At 51.6% G+C, this 24,689-nt stretch overlaps 1 protein-coding gene across 1 annotated transcript; it reads left to right on the top strand.

Moving 5' to 3' along the window:
- Nucleotides 1–35: 35 nt before the first annotated feature.
- PARPBP (PARP1 binding protein) lies at nt 36–24,295 on the top strand. The gene is given in 12 exon segments (XM_061564783.1): nt 36–87; nt 90–158; nt 2,199–2,362; nt 3,208–3,465; nt 8,002–8,097; nt 11,005–11,169; nt 13,065–13,222; nt 14,856–15,024; nt 15,525–15,703; nt 18,531–18,618; nt 21,873–22,074; nt 23,070–24,295. Coding segments are annotated over 12 exon segments (1,869 nt in total). The 3' UTR covers nt 23,339–24,295.
- The last annotated feature ends 394 nt before the right edge of the window (nt 24,296–24,689 follow it).

Below are 24,689 nucleotides of genomic sequence, written 5' to 3'. Positions count from 1 at the left end.
GGACCAGCAACGTGCCTCGCCCCCACGACTCCACAATGGTTGAGAGGGTCACGTGGGACGGCGGGACGCGCCGCGATTGGCTGCCAGGCTCGAGCCGCTGGCGTTTGAATCCAAGAACCGAATGCGGCCGAAAGCACGGGGACAGAGAGAAGATCCAGGTACAGAGAGAGAGGGTCCAGGTACAGAGAGAGAGGGTCCAGGTACAGAGAGAGAAGGTCCAGGTACAGAGAGAGAGGGTCCAGGTACAGAGAGAGAGGGTCCAGGTACAGAGAGAGAGGGTCCAGGTACAGAGAGAGAGGGTCCAGGTACAGAGAGAGAGGGTCCAGGTACAGAGAGAGAAGGTCCAGGTACAGAGAGAGAGGGTCCAGGTACAGAGAGAGAGGGTCCAGGTACAGAGAGAGAGGGTCCAGGTACAGAGAGAGAAGGTCCAGGTACAGAGAGAGAGGGTCCAGGTACAGAGAGAGAGGGTCCAGGTACAGAGAGAGAAGGTCCAGGTACAGAGAGAGAAGGTCCAGGTACAGAGAGAGAAGGTCCAGGTACAGAGAGAGAAGGTCCAGGTACAGAGAGAGAGGGTCCAGGTACAGAGAGAGAGGGTCCAGGTACAGAGAGAGAAGGTCCAGGTACAGAGAGAGAAGGTCCAGGTACAGAGAGAGAAGGTCCAGGTAGAGAGAGAGGGTCCAGGTACAGAGAGAGAGGGTCCAGGTACAGAGAGAGAAGGTCCAGGTACAGAGAGAGAAGGTCCAGGTACAGAGAGAGAAGGTCCAGGTAGAGAGAGAGGGTCCAGGTACAGAGATAAGATCCAGGTACAGAGAGTGAAGGTCCAGGTAGAGAGAGAAGGTCCAGGTACAGAGAGAGAGAGAGAAGGTCCAGGTACAGAGATAAGATCCAGGTACAGAGAGAGAAGGTCCAGGTAGAGAGAGAAGGTCCAGGTAGAGAGTGAGGGTCCAGGTACAGAGAGACCCGGATGGGGGGGGGGGTCAGGGCTGCGACATCGACACGGTGACACCACGCGGGCACGCAGAGAGACCAGGACAACACGGGGAGAGTGAGATATACAGAGGCGTAGGGAGATGTGGCTCAGGGACACACGGAGAGACAGGTCCAGATAGACAGAAATATGAGGACACGGAGAGACACACGGTGGGAGAGAGACACACGGTACAGGCAGACAAACACGGGGTTACGGAGACGGACACAAGGAGAGACGGACACGGGAACACAGGCAAAAATAAGGAGAGATACAGACATGAAAAATACACAAGAGACAGACAGAAAGTGATAAGGAGAGACTCACAAGGAGACAGAGACACACGGTAGAGACATTTACTGAGAGAGACACGAGAGATCAAGGTACAGAGGAACATGTGGACACAGACGGATAGACAAGGGAGACAGTGGCATAGCTTGAGACGCGGGCACAGAGGGAGACAGGCATTGGAACTGGAGGCTGAGATGACAGAGACAAAGGCATACACGGGATCAGTGACAAAGAGAAAATGGATAAACCACGAGAATTACGATGCCATTTATGTATAAAAGAGAGCCTCACCGATCTCCAAATCCCAGCATGTGTATGAGGTTTTGGAATTCCACAAACCTCCCGTGGGATGATGGGGCTGCGTCAACTCCCAAACAGAATTTGAACTCGCATCCTTCCGCCTGCGAGCTGCACGCCAAGCTGCTAAGCCGCCTCGCACAGTGTCAATCCACTTGAATGAGGAGCGGCTTCGTGATTCTGCAACCCGTCTCAATGTGATTTTGGACAATATCGTATTTTGGGCATGACCCTGATATTTGTACCAATGTTGACTTAAAGCTTTCGTGACTGCAGGAATTCATATTCTTTGGGTCTTTCGGTAAAGTCACGTAGATGGTTAAAAGAAAAGAACCAAAAACTAGTTTTTATTTTCTTTGAACCATCTACGTGACGTTATCGAAAGACCCAAATAATTTGTACCAATGTTATTTCCAGATCATGCCGCTAGATGGCAGACTTATCACGTGATAAAAAATGGTGATGCCCTTGTGCATCTGCATATTAGAAGTGCAGCGAACTATTATTTTGTCCTCCGAGGATGCAAAGACAAAAGTGAATTTGAGATTACAATGATACTGCAAGATCACAGCAACTGTGGCAGAAATTATAAACGGGTTGGTGTAATGGACATGTTGAACTCGGCGTGTTCACGTGTGCAGAGTGTGGAGGAGCAGCATGTGCTCGCCGGAGGAGTCTGTGCGTGCCCTTCTCACGTGGTTCCGTCAATGCTGCCCGGGCCGCGGCGCGTGGGAGCGCTGCACGCTGCTTGGGCCGCCGCTCACACTCGTGGCAGTGCAGCTCGCGATGGCGCAACTCAGCAAGCAGGTAGCTGACCAACGGGACCAGATGTGGCCAATACAGCCAGCACAACCATGAGAGCCAACTGACACTACCACAACCACAATATATTTCTACTGACACCACCACCATGACAGCCTCCTACTGATACCATCATCACCACCCCGTGGACAACAACAATTTTATGTTTGTGTAGTGTGGTTTGTGTGTAGGGGTGCATAGTTGTTTGTAGATGTGTGTCTAGTAGGATGTGGAGGACGTGGAGCTGAGTGGACTTGCCGATGACTGGTACCAGCGGTGTCAAGATCAGCCTCTGTGGAGGAGGCTCGTGAAGGATGCTGCTACTGGGCAGTTGGAGGCAGTCGCCCTCCAACAACAGAGGATGGAGGAGCGACGCTCATAACAATGAGCAGAGCGCCGGGTGGCTAAAGCACAGCAAGTTGGTACAGGAGGGGGCACAGGTGGCGCATCGGCCAGTCATTTCAGCCACTCGACCCGTGGCACCTGGATCTGCCCCGTGATCTTTTGCCAGCGAGCGCTCGACACTTCACGTGGCCTCAACGTGCACATAGCCTGGCACAAGTGCCGTGGTGACGTCACCACTACTTAGTGGCGAATGGCGGTTGCTGTTGGTAGGTGTGTGCATATGTGTAGGTGTGTGGTCATGAATATAATGTGTTCGGTGTTTACCTCTGTGTAGAGGGTTTCTCTATATGAGAGTGAGTAGGTGTGAGTCAATGTATCGGGGTGTATAATGTGGTGGGTGTGTTGGTGATTATAAGTTTGCCTATGAACCATGCCTGATGTCCCTCTGTTTCCACATCTCACTCACTATCTCCCTGTCTCTGCCTCTTGTGTCGCTGTGTCTCAAGGCTGGAGGGGAGTTTGAGGCACCACTGGGGGAGGCATTGTTGCTGCGGCGCTGGATCTTCCAGGAGAAGCTAGCACTGGGGGGGCTGGGCAATTGGGGGGCAGAGACCCCCCCGGAGCGCTTTGGCACCGTTCGGCAGGAGTACATGGCCCTTCTGAGGGGCGCCAACCTCCTCGACCTGGCAGACGTGCTATTGGCCTACCAGAAGGGCCCCGCCAAGCACGGAGACCACCACATCGGGCAGCCAGTTCCCTCCCCTGTGAGTAACTACGAGCCAGTATCCTACTTTGTGCAAGACCACCAACCCTACCCTTCCCTGTGAGTGACCACCAGCCCTACCCTTCCCTGTGATTGACCACCAACCCTACCCTTCCCTGTCAGTGACCACCAACCCTACCCTCCCCTATGAGTGACCACCAACCCTACCCTCCCCTATGAGTGACCACCAGCCCTACCCTCCCCTGTGAGTGACCACCAGCCCTACCCACCCCTATGAGTGACCACCAACCCTACCCTCCCCTATGAGTGACCACCAGCCCTACCCTTCCCTGTGAGTGACCACCAACCCTACCCTTCCCTGTGAGTGACCACCAACCCTACCCTCCCCTATGAGTGACCACCAGCCCTACCCTTCCCTGTGAGTGACCACCAACCCTACCCTTCCCTGTGATTGACCACCAACCCTACCCTTCCCTGTCAGTGACCACCAACCCTACCCTCCCCTATGAGTGACCACCAACCCTACCCTCCCCTATGAGTGACCACCAGCCCTACCCTTCCCTGTGAGTGACCACCAACCCTACCCTTCCCTGTGAGTGACCACCAACCCTACCCTCCCCTATGAGTGACCACCAGCCCTACCCTCCCCTGTGAGTGACCACCAACCCTACCCTCCCCTATGAGTGACCACCAACCCTACCCTCCCCTGTGAGTGACCAACAACCCTACCCTTCCCTGTGAGTGACCACCAGCCCTACGCTTCGCTATGAGTAACCACCAGCCCTACCCTTCGCTATGAGTGACCACCAGCCCTACCCTTCCCTATGAGTGACCACCAACCCTACCCTTCCCTGTGAGTGACCACCAGCCCTACCCTTCCCTGTGAGTGACCACCAGCCCTACCCTTCCCTGTGAGTGACCACCAACCCTACCCTTCCTTATGAGCGACCACCAACCCTACCCTTCCCTGTGAGTGACCACTATCCATAGCCTCCCCATTAGGTGCCACCAGCCCAGGGCACAGTGCGACAGCAGCTTAACTTGGTGGGGTAGAATATCGCAGTACAGTACAGTAGTGTATGCTAGAATCGGACAGCACAGCAAAGTGTGGGTCAGCACTGCTTAGTGCTGCATAGCACAGCATACGAGAGTGCAGCACAGCCTCTGCGTGGATGAGTGGCCTCCGCGTGCTCTGGCAAGCAGGGCGAGGTAGCTGCTGACGTAAGTAGCCGGCCTGGCTTGGCATGCATTCTATGTGCGGTGTTGTGCGAGCATTTGATACATTTGACCGTAGAGCCAGAATTTAGCCCTGACTCTGCATAAATCGCGCACCGCCAGCACAATGAAATGTTTGCCGAGAACACAAACTTAATGGAGTGCTTAGCACCACAAAGAACCGTTTTACGACAGCTGACGAAAATCTTGGCCTTTGCAAAACGAGGTGCACATTTGTAACCTTTGGAAATAAAATTGGACACTAAACGGATGAAAAAATATAGTGCTGATTGCAGCAACATTTTGACACTTTAAGTTTCCCTGTTCTTGCTGCATTTTCTTTGGAGAGCACGACTTGGCCCCTCGCCTTCCCCATGCAGGAAATGGTGCTGCTGGAAGCGGTGCGCGCCCTCGTCAAGTTTCAGCTCCGTACCTTTTCGCGTTCTGGCTTCCAATTAGTGCTTCCAGTTCCCCCCACCAAACCCCCCCGCCCCCCACCTCCCCCCACTTGCTTCTCCCACTGGGCGTGGGAACAGCAACGCCGCACATTTTGACGTGTGGCCCGACGGCTCCTTCGTGCGCGCCCGTCGCGGCGCTTGACTGGGTGCGGGCGCCCACTGCGTGAGGCGTTCACCCGCATCTCATGGCCAAGGCAGCCCCCCCCCCCCCCGCCGAAGGAATTCCTGTGGAGAGCGCAGTCGAGTGGGGGTCTCGTATCGGCAGTTAATCCTGTGTTCCCGTGTGCATGGCCATGCCGCGTGGACCTGCGGAGGCGAGGCCCGTGATTTGATGCAGTGCAGGGCCAGTGCAGCGATCGTGTCACCGAAGCTGCCCCCTGCAGAGTGGTGGAATTGTAGAGCAAAGCCGTCATCGGTTCTGCACAAACCCAACAATGATGGCGAGAAAATAAATGAGTGGGCGATTTGCCTCCTTCCCATATCGGCCCCTATGCATAAAATATGCAAGTGATTTTTACTCATCATAGAGGCCACACGGCCTGGGAGTGACATTTTTCAGCAGCATAGGTTTAATACAAATTCTGCATTCTTTTCGGCATACAACGTCATCAGCAGAGTCAAAATTATGACACTAATGCTCATAAAATGCCCTCAGATGTTCAAAGGCAAGACCTTCTCTTAGATATTGGTCCTAGTTCGATGGAAAACCATATGATACGCATCACATCATTTACCCTGTTGTGGAGTATATCAGCAACACAATAATGCTGAAGGTGATACTGATGTGGATGATGATGTTGATCGGGATGCGGTTGCCTCTCCCATTCACCATTGGCCACTGCACCCAGCCAAATTGCGCTTTGGTCACTTTGCTCAGCTGATGATCAGAGGGGGTGAACATCGGAGTGTTTTCACAGCTGTTGGTGGGAAGGGGGTGGGAGGATGGTGGTAACTGCCTCTACCTGGTTGTGGCCTGAACTGGCTTCTTGGTGGTGCTATATTGCAGGCTCAATGGTGTGGTAGTGTATGATCGGTGGTGTGATAGTGCAGGCCCAATGGTGTGGTAATGCAGGCTCTGTGGTGTGATAGTGCAGGCCCAATGGTGTGGTCGTGCAGGTTCGGTGGTGTGATAGTGTAGGCTCAATGGTGTGGTAATGCAGGCTCTGTGGTGCGGTAGTGTAGGCTCAATGGTGTGGTAATGCAGGCTCTGTGGTGTGGTAGTGTAGGCTCAATGGTGTGGTAATGCAGTCTCTGGTGCGGTAGTGTAGGCTCAATGGTGTGGTAATGCAGGCTCTGTGGTGCGGTAGTGTAGGCTTAATGGTGTGGTAATGCAGGCTCTGGTGCGGTAGTGTAGGCTCAATGGTGTGGTAATGCAGGCTCTGTGGTGCGGTAGTGTAGGCTTAATGGTGTGGTAATGCAGTCTCTGGTGCGGTAGTGTAGGCTCAATGGTGTGGTAATGCAGGCTCTGTGGTGCGGTAGTGTAGGCTTAATGGTGTGGTAATGCAGGCTCTGTAGTGCGGTAGTGTAGGCTCAATGGTGTGGTAATGCAGGCTCTGTGGTGCGGTAGTGTAGGCTTAATGGTGTGGTAATGCAGGCTCTGTAGTGCGGTAGTGTAGGCTCAATGGTGTCGTAATGCAGGCTCTGTGGTGCGGTAGTGTAGGCTCAATGGTGTGGTAATGCAGGCTCTGGTGCGGTAGTGCAGACCCGGTGGTGTGATAGTTCGCGTCGGGTGTTTGGATTTTAAGTGGGCCCTATGCCACCCAAGTCTCATGGATTATGAAGTTATTGTTTGTGCTGCGTCAGCATTCCCCCCAAAAACTTTCCTCGTGTTATTTATTTATATCACAGTGTTACCCGTGTAAAAGATTAATCTTATGTAATTACAGTTGACGTGGGTTACTGTGGGATTTGTAAACGATATTGAGATTGAAGAGGCCCCCATGAGCTTGTGATTAATGCATCTACGTGGCTGGTGGGCTCGTGAGTGGGTGTGAATGCGTGCAAGTACATGTGAATGCGAGTCTGTGAGTATGGGAATGTGTACGAGATGTGTATTTTTGTGCATGTATACATGTGCGCGTGTACCTGCATACACGTGAATGTGGACTTGTGTGTTTGTATGCACATGTATGCATGTGTACGCGTGTGTGCTCGTGTGCGTGCGTGTGGATGTGAATATGTGCATACATTGTATACGCATTGCAGAAATTGTAACAGTTGCAGGTTTAGTTGAATGCCAACATCGTTGACCCTGCAGCATTCTATTGACCTCGTCCATAGGTTCCCAACCTTTCTGGACCCGCGCACGACTGTCAACCTTCAAAACAACGTTACAACCACCATGCACCAACATTTTTTTCTGAATTAAAATCACTCAGCAATATTTTTATGACCATTTCTCATGGCCTTGTTGACCACCAATGGTCCTCGGATCACAGGTTGGGAACCACTAGACGAGTCAAGAAAACGCACTGGGTAATTTTCACATTAAACAAACAAGTTTGTAAAGTGGGGGGAAAATAGGTGGTGCAACTACCAGTCACCTCAGTCAACCCATAACTCCCATGTCTGTTCCGTGATCTCCAGACGCAGCTAATGAGTACGATGCTTTCTATGCCCTCCTGTTCCAGGTGTTGGCAAAAGTGGCTCCTCAGGAAAGAGTAATCTGAAATGGTCGTCGGCCTCCCCCGAGGTCTATTCAGCCTTAAATGAGTGATATACTTGATGTGGTATTTAAGCAACAGTACTGGGGAGACAATTGCGGCCGGGAGTGGTACCAGCCACACCACCCACACCACCTCCTTGCGTGCAATGTCGGCCTTGATAGGTGCTCGCTAACAGCGATTTCCCCATCACCCTATAGAAGCTATACTGGATATCTTTGTGTGTGTGATGCGACTTAGATGGAGCTCCTGGAGATTGTAAGCGGAGCAGCCATGACCTCACGACCTCTCCCTTCCACCCCCGGGTCCCAGCTTCTCTCCTACTCCAGACTCAAGGTGTCTCCACTTGCATCGCTCACTGCCCCGTTTGGTATTTTGTCCAGATCCGATTCTGTTTTTGTTGCTGTCATCATGGTCACCAGTTGGATTTGATCTTCACCGTGCCACGTTCAAGAGCGTGCTACGTAATGGCAGCGTTGCCGGGGGTAGTGAAGCTAAGATTTGAGAGTGGTGGCCGCCACGCCTGCGCTGAGAACAACACTGGCTGAGCCCCCTTTTGGAGTTGGGCTGTGTCTCCCTGTGTGCGCACTCCAACTCCTTATGAGCCATTGTGCAGGCCCAGTGGCCCTTGCCAGTACCATCTGGCAAATAGCAGCATTTAACAGGCCTGTTGATGAGACCCAGAAGTTTGATACTGGGTGAAGAGTTTACCAGCTTAATTAAATGCTACTGTTCTACATTGGCTAGGTTTTCCTTTACTTTCCAATCTTATCGTTTTTTGTATTGTTTGTTGTTTTAACTTTCTGACCCGCCCCTACTGGAAATCTGTGAAAAAGAGCCTCATAGCTCATTGGATCCTTCCAGTCTAAATAAAGATTCTGATTCTGATTTGTCTGGAAGACCAATAATAAGCTGATGGACTGAAACAAATATTGTTCTTTATGTGGAGAGACGGAGTGTTATCTGTCTGAATCATTGCCAACGACTCGAGCACTGGGTTGATGTGAGTGTTGTTGGATCTGCTCGGGGGGGCGTTTATTAGCAGGATCATCTCAAAACTTTTATCACTTACAAGGGCTTCTGTTTCAAATCAAATTATAAATACATTTGGTGTTTTATGCCATTCTAATAGAAACAAGGTTATCACAAAGGCTTTTTTTCTCACAGACATTGTCGTCAGTAGTTTGGGAGTAGGCGGCTATGTTGCTGTGTGTAATCCCAAATGTGGTTTAATTAAAACCAAATTTAAAGTTGGACTGTGAAGCACACACAATGGCCTACTCTTTTAGAATAACCTTACGGGAAATGTATCGTCAACTGTAGTATTTTATGATTAATACACTTGTAGTATTGATCAGAGCGGCATGCCAGATTCCGACCACGAACCTCTGCAACAAGCGACAAATGCGGTACCACTTGGCCATGCCACCACCCAAATCTTACAGTAGCGACGGCTTGGCCTCCTCTCCGGTGTGTGGTGACCGTACTGGGAGCTGAATCAACCGCTGGAACAGCGGCGAGTCGAGCTGTGTTCACGACACATTGATCTGCGGGAATCTTCAACGCTTCCAGTGGAATGAGAGTGTAAAATCCGTGCGAGCGCACACAGGAAAACTATTACTGTTAAAAATGGAAAGGCTGTCATGTGTTGTTAGAGCACGCACAGCAGATCATACACCGCTCTCGTGGAGTTCAACATCGGATGATTATTCTTCATGTGGAAGAGCAATTGAGGTGTTTCCAGGCCATGCCTAAAAAAGCTGCAAACCTGAATGTGCACTTACATAGCGTATAAATTAAAAATGCGTCCCGCTACGAGCCATTAACATCACCCAGGTGCACACGCAGTCAATGAGGCCAGAACTGAGTCTCGTGTGTATGTGTGTGCGCATTCATATGTATGTTCGTGTGTGTTACTGTCGCTGAACATGGAAGCTTGCCACAAAGATGTGGGCCCTTGCCATCAGCCCCACTAAGATAAAACACCTGCCCCTTATTGTCTATAACTAGTGTGGTATTTGTGGAGGCTCCCATACCTGGGCGGTATGCTCATGACCTGCTCTGGTTTGGCAGTTGAGGTCTCACCCCAAATCATCGGAGCACCATGATAATTTCATTCGCTGCATAATTCTGTGCGAAAGCTGCTGAATCTATCGTTCCACGCAAGTCTCTGGGTCTTCTCAGCCGCAATTTTTACCCCATTTTTCCATGATTGAGAAACACTGACCCTCTTACAAGAACGCCTGAGCCAGCTTGAAATGTTTACGTTGTCCTGCCTACGATCGATCCTGAGTTTAACGAGACTGGGTTGTATAAGAAAGTCACAGATCGTTAAAAGAAATGGTAACAGTTCTGTCGGTAAGCTCTCCCCTGACATGTGAGGATACAACTGTTGTGTCATGCCCAGCCACCGCATGCCCAACAATATCTGTTTGTCCAGATAGAGGGGGCTAAATTGGTACGACATGAGCGAAAGAAGACCGACTAATATGCATGGGAGGATGCAGAGCTGAGTGCACTTGCTGATGACTGGTACCAGCGGTGCAAAGATTAGCTTCTCTGGAGGATGCTCGTGCAGGATGCTACTGGGCAGTTGGAGGCAGTTGTCCTCCAGCAACAACAAGCAGAGCATCAGGTGGATTAAATACAGTGAGGTGGTACAGTGGGGAGTAACAGTGGTGCATCTTCCCGTCATCTCAGTTGACTGATAACACCTCTCTGTCCCGTGACCCCCTGTCGGTGAGCTTTTGATCATTCACGTGTCATTAAATACTCAGTGATTCACTCCAGGCACTCTCCCGCTGGCGGTCAGTCTCCTCCCCTTACCACTCTTCTTTCACCGTTCAATTCCCGTGAACTTCACTTGTTGATGTCTCATCTCACATTGACTCGGTTTCATCTCATCCACACTGTATTCAACAACCATACTGCAGGTTACAACAACACACACCCTCGTACTCACCCACTCATCACACCGCAGGTCACCTCACTCCGCGTTCTGCTTCTTCCCGCACACTGCTGCACTTTATATGTCGCTCCCATCTTCTCTCTCCCCAAGCCCTGATAATAATGTTACTCAATTTGTTCTCAACTCTTTGTGCTAGCCGCTTGAAAATTGTTGGGCCTTTTGGGCCTGTGCTTAGCAACTCTGTTAAAAATAACAAGCACCGTGACCGACTTGACCATTGCCCCGTGGCGAAGAGTGGCAGTTGTTGTTGTTATTATTTGTGGATGTGCGCCTAGGCCGGCCTGCGCAGTGCCCTATGCTCTTACCTGAGCCTCCTTGTCAACACCAAGGATGACCTCTCCCTGTCGCTGGTGCTCAATTTGCCTGAGCGCGGCCTGGACCATGACGCCTTCACGGCGCTCAAGCGCGCGGCTAGGGCGAAGCATACATCTCTTCTGCTGGTGAGGTCTTGCAGAGCGGCAAATCACTGGTCACACGAACACACTGACCCCCCCCCCCACACTCCATAAACACACAGACTCCACAGACTAATAGACCGGACAGACACAGACCCTACAGACACACACAGACCCCACAAACGCACAGAGTCTACAGATACACAGATCCCACAGACACATACAGACCCCACAGACACACAGACTCACAGACACACAGACATCACAGGCCACCCCCAAGTACCCCGAGAGGGGCTGAGTCTCTGTGGAGTTCCCTGGCTGATGCGTGTGGGTGGATTGTTTTTCCCACAAGACCGTGTGCTCTTTAGCCACCCAATCTGGCTTGGCTGATAACATGGCTGCGTTGTTTTTGTTGGTGTTGAAGTTTTTAAATGTCAAGCTGCAAACGTGGCTGCCCTTTTCCCATGAATATTTTGTGGGATTTCTTGCTTGGTCGGTGGACTTTAGCGTTTTTCAGAAAACCATATGCACGCAAGCTTCCTGCATGCATACACCCTCACCAGCGCATAGACATGATGAATACGAGTGTGCTGCTAGTCCCGTACACGCTGCTTTTTGCAAACGCAAGCACGGGCCGGTGATCATGACGCACGGTGTGTGTGTGCTCTGCATCGTACGGGGCTCGATACAGATCACACATCTGCACTCCTGCTGAACCCTGCACTCTCTCTCACACGCTCTCTCTCGCATGCTCTCCTCCACTCCTTCCAAACCTCTCCCTCACGTTCTTCATTCAACCGCCACCCCTCACGCAGGCCCTCCTCCATCCCAGGCCCCCCCCCCACCCCTCTCTCAGCTTGCCCCTCTTGGTGTAATGCGCGGCCCAGCCAGAAGGTCTGTAATTCATTAAGGAGTGAAAATATTGTTTTCCAGATGTGAGCGTTGTGTGTTTACCCAGTGTTATGCGGGCTCCCGGGGCAGCGCGAAACGCGGGTTTGAAGTGCGCGAGTGTGGAGGGATTACCGGCCCCACCGCCTGTGTCAATATGCAAAGTGCCGAGTGAGCAGACGTTAGCTTTAGTTTGAAAAGAAATGGATAATAATAATGAAATGGTTAAAGTTATAGTGGCGCATTATTCACCGGAGCACAGCGGCGGCGTGGCTGAGAAACCAGTCCCGGGACAGAACTGCGGGCCGAACGATGCTGGCAGCGAATGTCGTGCGTTCACCGGTGCTGCCGGGAGCTCACGGGCAGCCCCAGAGCTCACCTCACAACGCACCTCGCGTGTTCCTCTCCCCTACAAAAATGTTTATTCATTTATTTTCCTTTCGACTGCAGCTGCTTCTGGTTAAAGGTCTTACCCGGGGCGCGGTGAAGCGGGGCCAAGGTGGCCACGCGAGACCACGCGAGACCACGCAGCCATGGCCGCACGGAGGAGAATTCGGTGTAGACGCCTGTGCCGCCGACTCGGTGACACGTGGGTGCAGTGGCACACAGAGTCCCAGTGGCGTAGAGGTCTACAGGTCTTACTGGCACAAACTGTGGATCATGTGGCTCATGTATCCAAGGACCCTTGGTCCAGCAACATTTAGGGCCAGTTGCAATAGATCCCTTGGTCTTGAAAACTTCTAAAACATGGGACCTTAGCACTGGGTCCTGAAATGCAACTCCGCATACTCAGCCACGCTACTGCTCATACGTGGCTCAGCTTCTAGTGGCTCCATAAGCTCGCACGTTCACTCGCACACTCTCGCATGCCCGTAGGTGTTTTGCTCTGGAATTGGTGGCTGGGTGGTGAGCTGGGTGGGTGACTGTGGGTGGCTGGGCATGAAGCTGAGTTGGTAGCTGAGCGGGGAGCTGGGGGGCAGGGGGGAGCCCGTTTCAGGGTCCTGGCTGGGCAGCCGGGCGGAGACCGCGGATGCACCATGGTGCCGTTCCAGGCCGCCACATCGTTCGTGCGTCGCCTGGAGCTGGGCAGACGCAGTCGCGCGGTGGAAATGGACAACCCCCTGCTCCGCTACGCCCAGGGGCTCGGGGACCTCGTGCAGTTCCTGGACCAGCTGGTGGAGCTGCTGGCAGCGCATGACACTGAGCCCCGGTACTGCGGTCACGACTAGCAGCACGCACCTATGCACGCACCACCACCGCTCGTGCGTTACGCAGAGGCAGCAGAATCGCGGCCTCACTTGCTGAACCTCAAGTGAGGCCATGTGCGGGATTTATTTGGCACATGGCAACGTCGATTCATCACTACAAATCAATTCACGCCCGTATGATGCACATGTCGAATCGCACGCGTGAGAATTCATTGTTTATATTGAATGCAAATTACGTGCAAATCATATGCTGATTGGGTGATGACATGGCCCAGTGGTGGTGTTTTACACCACTTATTGCAGACTTTTGCAGTTCAAATCCAGCAGGTCGTCCCGGTTAATGCTGGAATTGTCATAATCCACACCCACAAATATCGAATCGTCACACATACTGTAACAACAACCACAGCACTATCACCCACAATAAGCCACCCTAATTACTACTGAGAGTGTAATAACCTTAAAACACTCTACACCATCTGCTTCCCAGTGCACATTAAGGATCCTGTGACATTGTTTAAAGAAGTGTAGGCCTTTGTGTGCTGGCGTCATGGTCTCAATTTGCAGAGAAAAAAAATATTGCTTGAATGGGAAACAGGTAGAAATTGTCGCCCCCTACTGCAATAGTTTGCAAATGGAGGTGACTGTCCTAAAAATATTCTTGAGGCTAGGTGAGGCCTTCCTGGGTAAACTAGCATAACAATGATAATAGCATTATATTTGGGCTGGCCAGATGAGCAAAGGTACACGTGATACGTTAAAAGAGAGACACGGTGCAGACCATGAAAGCTGCCAAAAGAGAATTGATTGTTAAAACTACTCACGACCCCTAATCATACCAATCCACCAAATGGCTGAAGTTGAATTGACGCATAGCCTTGTCTTTGTGTTGCAATAGAGAGCTGGATGCCCAATATTACATCCAGTTGGTATTATTAAAACATAATTTTTAAATAACTCTCATTGTAATTTGTAATATGGGACGCTGCCGTCATGTATTGAGTAACACCCTGGACTTGAAATCCAGAGGTTGCTGATTTGAAACAACGGAGCAAGTTTCTTAAATTCCTCCTCCTCTGTTCACAACGTGTTTTATATGGGTTCACGGCAGTTCGTAAATTGGAGGGTCACGAATGGTGAGGTAAAATGTGGGCACTCCAACTTTTTCCAAGATGTGGAAGAGTAGGCCAAAAACCCTCTACAGGGGCCATGTAGAGCTCCGTCGAGTGGATGTCCATTAATAGTGACGTGAGTGAGCAGTGGTAGCAATGGCAGATGCAGAACCTAAACACACTCGGCTCTTGCAGATACACACTCAGGCTGGGTGCCATGGCCATGCCACAAGAGCTCGAAGCTTTCTTATTATGACAAAAAAGTTTTAAAGTGACTTTATTTGTGGCTGAGGTGACATCACAGAAGCAACATAAAAACACAACATTCACACCACAATAACATCACGAAAGAGGACGTGAACATCATTTCAGAGTATTTGTTTGTTAGTCATGGGAGGAACTTCTGACGACGCATCCAACAGCCTGGAAGACAAACAGCTGCGTAGCTCTGGATAAGAGCTGCTGATTTTGCCGAGCGGCGTTGCTCGCTTTCACTGAGTAACGTACGGCTCCGGCGGTGCAGGCGGGCGTGTGAGCGTGTGCTCACCGCTGTGCGGCTGCGCCTACTGCGGCTGCGCGTGATGGGTCACGCCGTGGGTCCCGCGCTCGACGAAGCGGCCGAGGAGCTGAGCGAGCGACTCAGGGAGGCAGAGGTGATGCCTGCTGTGCGTGGCGGCACCAGCCCCGCTCAGGTAAACGGACTCGCACCTTCCCTGTTCACTCTGGCGTTCTGCGAGGCTTTGTTCTGTCTCTTCTCCTTGTTGATTTCTTACTCCAGGGGTTAATTTCTCCCTCCAGACACTGCTAGACTGGCTTGGCATAGGCATTATCAGCACAAATCACTACTGCTAGAATGCAGGCTACGCCGAGCCAAAATAATCCACTGCCATTGAAGCCCTATAGTCCTTAACTGGTGAAGTGGCTCAACAGCAGGGCGAGCAGCTCACAATCACATACCTTTCTGTGGTCGATAAACTTGATACCACTTTGTGGGAAAGTTAACAATGGTTGTTCTATGCATAGACTTGCCTCTGTCGTAGGAATGTGGAATTTCCACCGCTGGCTCAGAACTTCGAAGCGGAGATACGAGCTGCCTCAATGCTCAATTGAGCAGAACATCCCTTTGACTTTCAAAGCATCTGTGTGTGTGTGTGTGCGCACCACTGATGCCGCCATCTGCCATCTGCCATAGCCCCGACTTCACGCCATCAACCACGGCACGGCCATGAGCGGGCGTGCCGCCCTGGCGCTGCTGCGTAGCCTTCTGGACCACGAGGCTGCGCTGGCAGGGGGGCTGCATGGGAGGGATGGTGGCTGGGACCCCGTGGATGGAGGTGGCCTGGGACCTCTGCCCTGCCTTGCTCTCTTCAGGTCAGGGGCCCCTGTGGGCTGGGGGGGTCGTGGGAGCATACACCACAGCCCCATACATACAGGCAGACCTTGCTTAGTGCGACTCCGAAGAACACTCACTCGTTATCGCGCTCTTTGTTCGGTAGAAACTTTTGCAAAAAAACTTAAGAAAATCAAATATCTGCAAAGTGCTTATGAGTGAGAACACGCAGCAGTGCTGGCCAAGGAAACGTACCCACCCCCATAATTCGCTCAGCCAATGAGAGCGACGCAAGCTCTGAGCCAACCAGACCCTAACCCCTGCGAATCGATTATCATGATTCATAGTCATGATTATATATTCTATCTTGGTCCCGTGATAAATCACGAGATCAGGATAGAGTCTCAGGCTCCACCTAAAAGAAACCTCACCACATAAATTTAGACTGAGGGCATCACTAAGATAATGGATTTCCTGGAGCTCTTCTCTGAGAATGACCCGGATTGGGAGTGCAGTAGCTCCTACAACTTCGTTTCCCACCACTGCCTTGTAAGGAGGAGTGCAGTAGAATGCACTTGTGAGTACAGTACATAATACTGATGTTATAAATTATTATTTTTATTTGTGAAATAATGTTTTCCACCTCTATTGTTATTAGCACGATTACCGATACCCCAATGAAGCCCACATATATTGCTCATAGGAAACAAATAACGCCGTCCAGAATGCATCCCCATATATACGTAGTGACGTTAATGGAGTCACTATGTCGTTTAGCGCCAGCTACTGTCACAAGAGTGGAATTGTGCATCTTGAGCCTCTCTCTGGCACCAGAGTGGGTATGGCATGGAAGCGGGCCCAAGGGGGCATGGTTCTGGTGGCAGTCAGAGAGAGGGCAAGTAGGGACGTGACAGTCTGGATGAATCTGAGGGGGCGCACGTGACCGGGACAGGGTAGTGATGGGGCCCAAAGGGTGGCTTGAGGGACACGTGATGCTTGGTCGAGAACCTTCTGGTGAGATCCAGAAGGGGGCCACGCTCGGGAGCGTAAAAGGGAAGTCGCGAGAGCAATCGCGACTATCTGCTGAAATGGAACCCGTCGGTGCTACGTCTCTTCGATCTTCGGTCTTTACGCTCGGCATCGTGGGTCACGCAGTGTGTTAGCTGACTGACCCGGTTATGTAGTTACCCCGTTGTGGTCTAGTTAACCAGTGTACGTTTACGTAGTTACCCTGTTGGGGTCGTTTAATAAACGTGTTGCCTCCAAGTTCAAGTGTGTGCCTCCGTAGAACCCACTACATATACAATATAGTATAATGACCCTTATTAATGCTGATTCGATTCACCAGGTACGCATCTTGCGGGCTGAGCAAGGTCTGCCTGTAACGCCACCATCACTGCAGCCATCACCACTACCATCGCTACAACTAGCGCTGGTGCCGCCACACCCACGCAGATTTCACCTGCACGGTTCGACTCGTGCGAGGATGCTGTTAAATATTCACACGAACCGGAGGATGTTGCCACCACCGTGAGCCCAGCCAGCGCCAGCCATGGCGATGTCACTTCTGCACAGAATAGTTATCGGTTGTGGCCAGAGGGTGAGAGACGAGTATTCCTGAGTCACATCTATGCAGGCCTAACGAAAACCAGTTTGATGGACAAGAGTAGCCAAGCGGGACACGCTCACATGCACGCTCACCCGTTTCTTATCTAATATAGATTTATATAGCTCCTTAATCCAAGGCGCTTTGCAACAAGTATAACATTGCACATAAGATGATAGTGGTTAACATAAAGAGTGATATTATTCAAAGTGTGGTGTAGTTTAGTGACAGTTTGGACAGGTGGGAGTTAGGGTAGGCCTGGTCGTAGCTGGGGGGTGGGGGTAGCAGTAACTTGGGCAAGGGAGAAGAGATGGCTTTCAAGGGAGGAGCGGGAGCATGTAAATGCAGATTGCTTAAGGTGCAGTCAGAGTTCATTCCAGTGAATGGGAGCAAGAAGGGAAAAGGAACAAGTGCATGACTGGGCGCGGGGCGAGGAAGGCACAGAGGGACAGTAGAGATTGGGAATGGTCCCACTTGGTCTGCTTCACTCGATCTCACAGGCGCCCGCTCGCTTGCTCTTACGCATGCACACACGTACACCTGCACTCCTCACGCAGCATGCACATATACACTGCGACATCCAGACGCTGCCTGAATGCTCTGCTCCAGACACACGCATAGAGGAAGCAGCATCGAGTGACCATCCCACATGGCCCAAAATACAACAAGCAAGTAACGGTGCATAGCCCTTGGTCAATCCACTACTGGATGAAGACCTCCCCACGCTATTTCAGTCTTGGGGGTTGACTTTACTTTAACATTCTGGTCAATGTGGGTTTGTGAAGGTGCAGTGTAGCGGATAACGTACTGTGCTACGAACCTGGCAACCCGAGTTCGATTCCAGGTCACAGACAGCACCAGTTACGATTATCTGAACTAGTGCTGGGCCTCCCTTAGGTCGACTCAACCTCAAAAAAGTACCTGGTGCGATTTGTAAACATTTCCACTCAGGAGACAAAGGCGGCCGGGTGTGGTGCTGGCAAGCCACCACCTCGTGTGCCGTGCCAGCCTTCATAGTTGCCCCACTAAGAGCACTTGCCCCAACAGTCTGTTAAGGCTATAGTTGGTATTTTTGTATGTGGGCAACGGTAATGAGTATCTGATGCAGTGTATATATTAGCACGAAGAAGACAAAGCTGACCATGGTGCTGGCTGCACTACCTCCTGGTGTGCTGTACTGGCAATTCATAGGGGCTCTCTGACAGCACTTGCCCCAACAGCCTGGGGAGACTACACAGGTGATTTTTGCCTTTGTGTTGCAGGTCTCCTGAGCAGGCGAGCGAGCCGTCCCCAGAGCCTCTGGTGCAGCGTGTGCACAGGCGGTGCAATCGCGTGCAGACTCCCACACGGGTGCGTCCCTCACCCCAACCCTGAGTGTGTGTACGTGGGTGTGTGTACGTGTGTGTGTGTGTGTGCGAGTAGCTGTCGCGCATTGGTTAGCGTACTGCGCTCACGTCTAACATCAGTTACGAATATCTGAACCTGGTTCTGGGCCTCCCTTAGGTCGACTCAGCATCAAATGAGTACCTGGTACAATGTATAAATATCACTCTGGTTCTTTCGGTAAAGTCACGTAGAAAATAAAATCAAATAATAATAGAACACGACGTTTCGGTTGCAACACAAGCAACCATCATCAGGTAAGAATGAATGATGAACACAGACACGGAAACAACATAGGCAGACACACACGTGACTTTACCGAAAGAACCAAAGAGTCATTCCTGCAGTCACGAAAGCTTCTAATTTGTATAAACATCGCCAATAGGGAGACAAAGGTGTCCGGGTGTGGTTCTGGCCACACCACCGCCTCGTGTCCCATGCAGGCCTTCATAGGTGTTCGCTACAGCACTTGCCTCAGAGAGTCTATGTGGGAGGTCTTTGTCTCGTGTGTACGTTTGTGGGAAGCGGTGGCGCAGTGGTTAGCGCACTTCCCTATGAACCTGGTGACCCAAGTCAGATTCCCACTCACGAATAATATCGTGACAAATATCTGAACATGGTCCTGGGCCTCCCCTTGGTCGACTCAGCTTTAAATGAGTACCTGGTATATCGTGTAAATATCAACACTGAGGAGACAAAGGTGGGCGGGAATGGTGATGGCCATCCACCCCATCGTAGGTGCTACTCACGAACAGAACTTGCCCCAACAGTCTATTTAGGCTATAAAAAGGGTTTTTTGTGTCTTTGTGTGTGTGAGCAACGGGTGTGGATGTGCATAATGTTTTTTTCTGTGGTCCATAAATATTGGAGGAAGTAGCCTCTTCCTTTGAGTGGCTCACTGATGTGCCATCTGCCAAGGAGGTGCAAAGAGTGATCCAGAATCTGAGATCTGATAAAGTGCCACACGGCTGATACCAGTACTTAGAGCTGAATGGACTTGCTAATGACTGGTACCAGTGATGTCAAGATTGGCCACTATGGAGCAAGCTTGTAAAGGACGCTATTTGGTGTTTGGAGGTTGTCAACCTCCAGAAACAATAGAGGATGGAGGAGCGATGCAGCAAAGAACAGAGTACCCGGTGGCTAAAACAATAAAAGGTGGGACAGTGAGCAGCACATGTGGTCCATCTGACAGTTATCTTGGTCAGTCAACCCATAACCCAATAGGATTGTTCTGCGATCTGTCAGTGTGTCTTCAACACTTTATGTGGCCTGATGTGCCCCTAGCCTGGCACAAGTGCTTTGTCACCGTTACTTAGTGGCAAATGGCTACTTGCTGACAGCACTTGCTCCGACAGTCTGTTAAGACTATACAGGGGGATCTTCGTCTTTGTGTGAAAGAGATTTAAGCAGAGAATTAAGAAGCAGGTCGTCTCGGGGGAGGAATAATAGCCCAAGCTATGGAATTCACTGCGCCGCGCTTGGACCGCGTTCACGGTCTGCGGTAAAAACGAGGACGTAACTCACAAGGTGCGCGGGCGGCATCAAAGGCAGCGTCCACGTGGGCCCCGGCACCGTTGTCCCAGCCCTGTCTCTCGCAGCAGCGGCTGCGGCCAGACGCTCGGCCCCACGGGGTTCATGCCAGCGTCAGGCAGCGGCCGGGCAGAAACGCTGCGGCAGAGCACTGTTGGCCGCCCCTCCCATGGTGCTGCCGAGGCGAGCGGTGTGCGATAGTCAAGTCCAACGGTCCGTGCTTGGCTGGGCGTTGGGACGGCATCACCCGGCGTGTGCGCGTGTGGCATGGAGGAGATTGGACGTTTCTGTCTGCCCAGACCCCCGCATCTGCAGTGCGTGAAATCGGGACATCGCTGAGCCTCGCGTGACGGCACGCGAGGGGGCATGGGATGCGAGCGCGTGACCCCGAACAGCCTCCCTTATTGCATGCTTGTGTGTATACGATAAACTCTTGCTCTGCTCAAGTTCTGGATTCGCGAGTTTCACATATCCGTGAGTTATTAAATGTATACTAATTCCCTATTTGCGACCCACCGGACTCCACTATTCGCGAGTATATGTGCCAGACCACCGTCACCAGGGAGGTGCACGCAGATTTTTACATTTGCGACTGTCTGCGAAGATGAGGCACACCCCGGCAGCTGCCTGTTTCGTCCTCAAGTCTCGCAGTAATCCCGCTCTGATCTTGCTCTTTGTGCAGTTTTACTTCGTAGGTTCTTACGGTCGACTCGTTGATGCATTTTGGTATAAACGAGTCGTCTGTGAGGTCCATTAAAAAGAACAGAAATGCAATCGGGCAAAGCATTGTGGGTAGCGCTCCCCACAGTGCTAAAATGAGAACTGTTTGTTGTTATCAAACACCTGCATCTCTCGAGGAGTCATCCTCCTGAATTCCTCACCATCACCAACACCTCCATCATCATTCAATCATCATCATCATCATCAAAGATAATTAACAACACATTGTTCTTTTTAATGTTGTATTTATTGTAGTCATTGTTATTAAGCATTCATCATTTCCCTCTTATGTTCACTCGTACCAGGAACGTAACCATATTTTTCACATTGAATCAAGGTTCCTGCATTTTCAAATTCTGAAAATGCAGAACGTAGGCATGTGTCTGTGTGGGGAGCCGCTGTGTAGTGGTTAGTGCACTGGACTAAGAACCCGGTGACCCAAGTTTCATTCCCGCTCACGGCCAACATTAGTCACACTAGTCTAAGGCTACCCCTAAGTTTACTCAGCCTCAAATGAGTACCTGGGGCAGTGTGTAAACATCGCCATGATGGAGACAAAGGCGGCCGAGCGTGGTGCTGGCCACCCACCCCCTGGTGTGCCATGTCCACATTTATAGATGCTCACTAATATTATTTGCGCCAACAGTCTGCTGATGCTATCCGGGGGATCTTTGTCTTTGGAGCGGTAGCGCAGTGGTGAGTGCACTGCACTACGAACCGGGTGACCAAAGTTTGATTCCCGCTCTCGGCCAACGTTAGTGACACATATCTGAAACAGTCTAAGGCTTCCCCTAAGTTGAGTAAGCCTTAAATGATAACCCGGTGCGATGTGTAATCATGGGGAGGCAGCGGCGGCCTCCCCTCGTGCACTATGCTGGCCTCTAGGTGCTTACCAACTGCACTTACCCCAACAGTCTTTGTAAGCTACGTGGGGGATCTTTGTGCGTGCGTGTGTGTATCCCGCCCAGCTCGGATGGGTGCGTTCCCAGTTTGCCTGCACGTACAGGGAGGAGTTCCCCTGTGGCCTTGACCTGGCTCTGAGGGACGAGGAGGAGGTTGAAGGAGGGGAGGGGGGAGGGGGGGAGCAGCGCCCTCCCCGGCCCCGTGGACCTGCCTCCTCGCGACGACGCATCCTGTGCACCTCCGAGCCCGCGTTGTCGACGTGCCCAGGTCAGCGCACACGACTGCTTTCCACAACCCCCCGGATATGCCCGCACGCTTCGCCACATTAACCCCCCCCCCCCCCACCGTGCGAGCGTTGTGTTTCCCTGCCCGGCCCTCTTCGGTGATTTGCCATTGTCACGGCCACCACCGGCGTGCGCGATTGTTGTGGCTGAGCGGGTGGGGTGAGTGGTGACTTCACCGTGGCCCTCACGATGACCATCGGACAAAACAGTGTTGGTGATAAGAGAAGCTCTGTGTGGATGGGAATTAATGCAATGATTCCTGGAGACAGTGAAAAAGACAGAGAGACGGAGACAGACACGGGGAGGCACAGGAAGGTTCAGGCACACACAGATACAGCAAGGGTCAGACAGAAAGACAGACATACACCGGGAGGGACACATGTACAGAGACAGACACACAGATACACAGAGAGGTCAGACAAATAAGCAGAGGCCGAGAGAGAAAGACACTTCTGTGGACAACTAAATGAGTTGTTTCCCAACCAGTGGTCTGCAAACCAATGGTTGTCTGAAAGGCTGTGGGAGGCGGTCCACGGGTCTACTGCAGATACAATTTATTTCACAAAGCACCATAATGTTTACTGCCCGTTGCACAGCTAATTAGATTGTATTCGTGACTCATCAACACATCTGGCTATTTACTGAATCTGATTGCTGGCATTGGTCATCCTCATCAGCTATAATCAATCCACTACTAGATAAAATCCTCCCCAATCTGCCACGGTGCATGGTGGTCCGTGACATTTCTTTCAGGGTTGACATTGGCCCACAGGTCCAGAAAGGTTGGGAACTACTGGCCTCAAAATTTGGGTTCGCTGTGAATGTTCGCAAATTACCGAGCGTGTGGATGACAATGCGTGTGCATTGGCAGCCAGCACCACGAGCCCATGGAAGTTCCTGCGCTCTGGGGCTTCTTAATTATGTGCCAAGCTCAGTGGTAGGACATGCGTGCCGTCATTGTTGCTGTTGTGTGGACAGAGCTGTCGGTGGGGCTGGCCGAGCTGCAGGCCGGATCTGTGGACCAAGGGTCAAGCAGCCGAACGCTCGTCCGTGGCAAGAGGCCGCCTCCCTCACCCAGGCGTTGCACCACAGGCTCTGAACCGCAACTCAAACATCCTCGGGGGCCCGAAGTTGAGAAACGGGCCGTGGCACCAACGTCCAGGCAGGCACGAGGTCGGGCGAGGCAACCTGCGAAGGCCAAGCTGCTCTCAGGCCAGATGAGGCTGACCAGCTTCTTCCGCATGTGAGTGCCGGCTGCTAGGGGTCTTAGCTTGGCCGTGGCCACCACCTCCACGGCGTCATGAATGCTCGATGCTTCCCCAACCGTGCTCTAAATCTGAGAGGGCACTGTACCTGCAGTGCGGTAGTCACGCGACATGCACGCAAGGCGTATGGGAGTCGGGCCTCCCTGCCTGCCGTTTGTGAGCCACACAACTTTGCATGGTTTTATTTTGATAAAACCCTTGGGTGCCATGTGGCCTCGCGCTGCGTTTAGGGAGCGGAGGGAGGGGCATGGAAGGTGAACACTGCACGTGGAGTCTCCCTGAGCCCTGGCTGTGCTGGCAGCGCAGTTGTAGGGAGGGTTGACTGGAGAGAGTGCAGCCTTCAGGCCTTTGTTGGAGAGAGGGTAGTGTCAGTGCAGGTGAGAGCAGGAAGAGGGACTGAGGGAGAAGGGATTTACAGATGGTGCAGTGAGTGTCACAACCCCTACTGCTTTGCGTTCTAGGCACTTAGCAAGAACAGACTCAGACGTGGGGGTTCTAGGATTATACTTGAGGATCCTAATTTAATCATCCAGATGGCTTTGCGGCAGAGCGTCTTGTGACGCCTCAGGGCTTTACATGCAGACGAGTGTCTCAATGCCAATGTGAGCAGGACATCACTTTGACATCGTCGGGTTGGAGTCAATGTTTCATATCATGATGTGCTGATAATTTAGGGTTTTACATCGATGTATTAAATTAGAATCCGTATTTTTTGGATGGGATTAGAGGCTTTAATGGTTAATGTCAGGGAAAGCGACTTAGGCAGAGTTTGTGCTCGATGGGATTAGGGTCATGGTCAGGGTCAAGTTTGAGATCCTTGGCCTGGTTAATGCTGTCTGCCTCATCTCCTTGCAGCACACACCCTGGGGGGTTAGGGGAACGGTGACTCCGGACACAATGGACGCAATGGAGGCAACAGCGCTACCCTTTGTGAAATATTTTATTTACGTTTGATGATTGTATTTATCTTGAACTTATTTCGCACCGTACGTAGCCAACCATGTTAATCGGAGGTGTGGAGGAAGAACAACAAACTAAACACAAAAAGCAGTTCTAAAGAAATTAGTTTTCAATCTAGCTGATTTAAAAGTGCACAGCTCCAGTGGCTTCCTAATATCGGAAGGAAGAGCGTTCCAGACGGCCGGAGAAGCGCATTTGAAAGCGCCACGCGATGCAGTGACGGTCTTTGTTCGATGGCTAGCCAAAAGCCGCTGTGAGGATGACCGGAGTACGCGTGATGATGGTTTATGCTCCTTGACGAGATCAGCAAGGTATTGTGGTCCATTTGTGGCAAGCGCTTTGTGTGTAATGAATGCGACCTTATAATGTATTT

This window comes from Lethenteron reissneri, chromosome 33 (assembly GCF_015708825.2).
Source record: "Lethenteron reissneri isolate LAM-NWPU_2019-01 chromosome 33, ASM1570882v1, whole genome shotgun sequence".
Classification (NCBI taxonomy): domain Eukaryota; kingdom Metazoa; phylum Chordata; class Hyperoartia; order Petromyzontiformes; family Petromyzontidae; genus Lethenteron; species Lethenteron reissneri.
The sequence above is the reverse complement of the archived record's forward strand: the minus strand, read 5'-3'. Positions and strand labels throughout refer to the sequence as shown.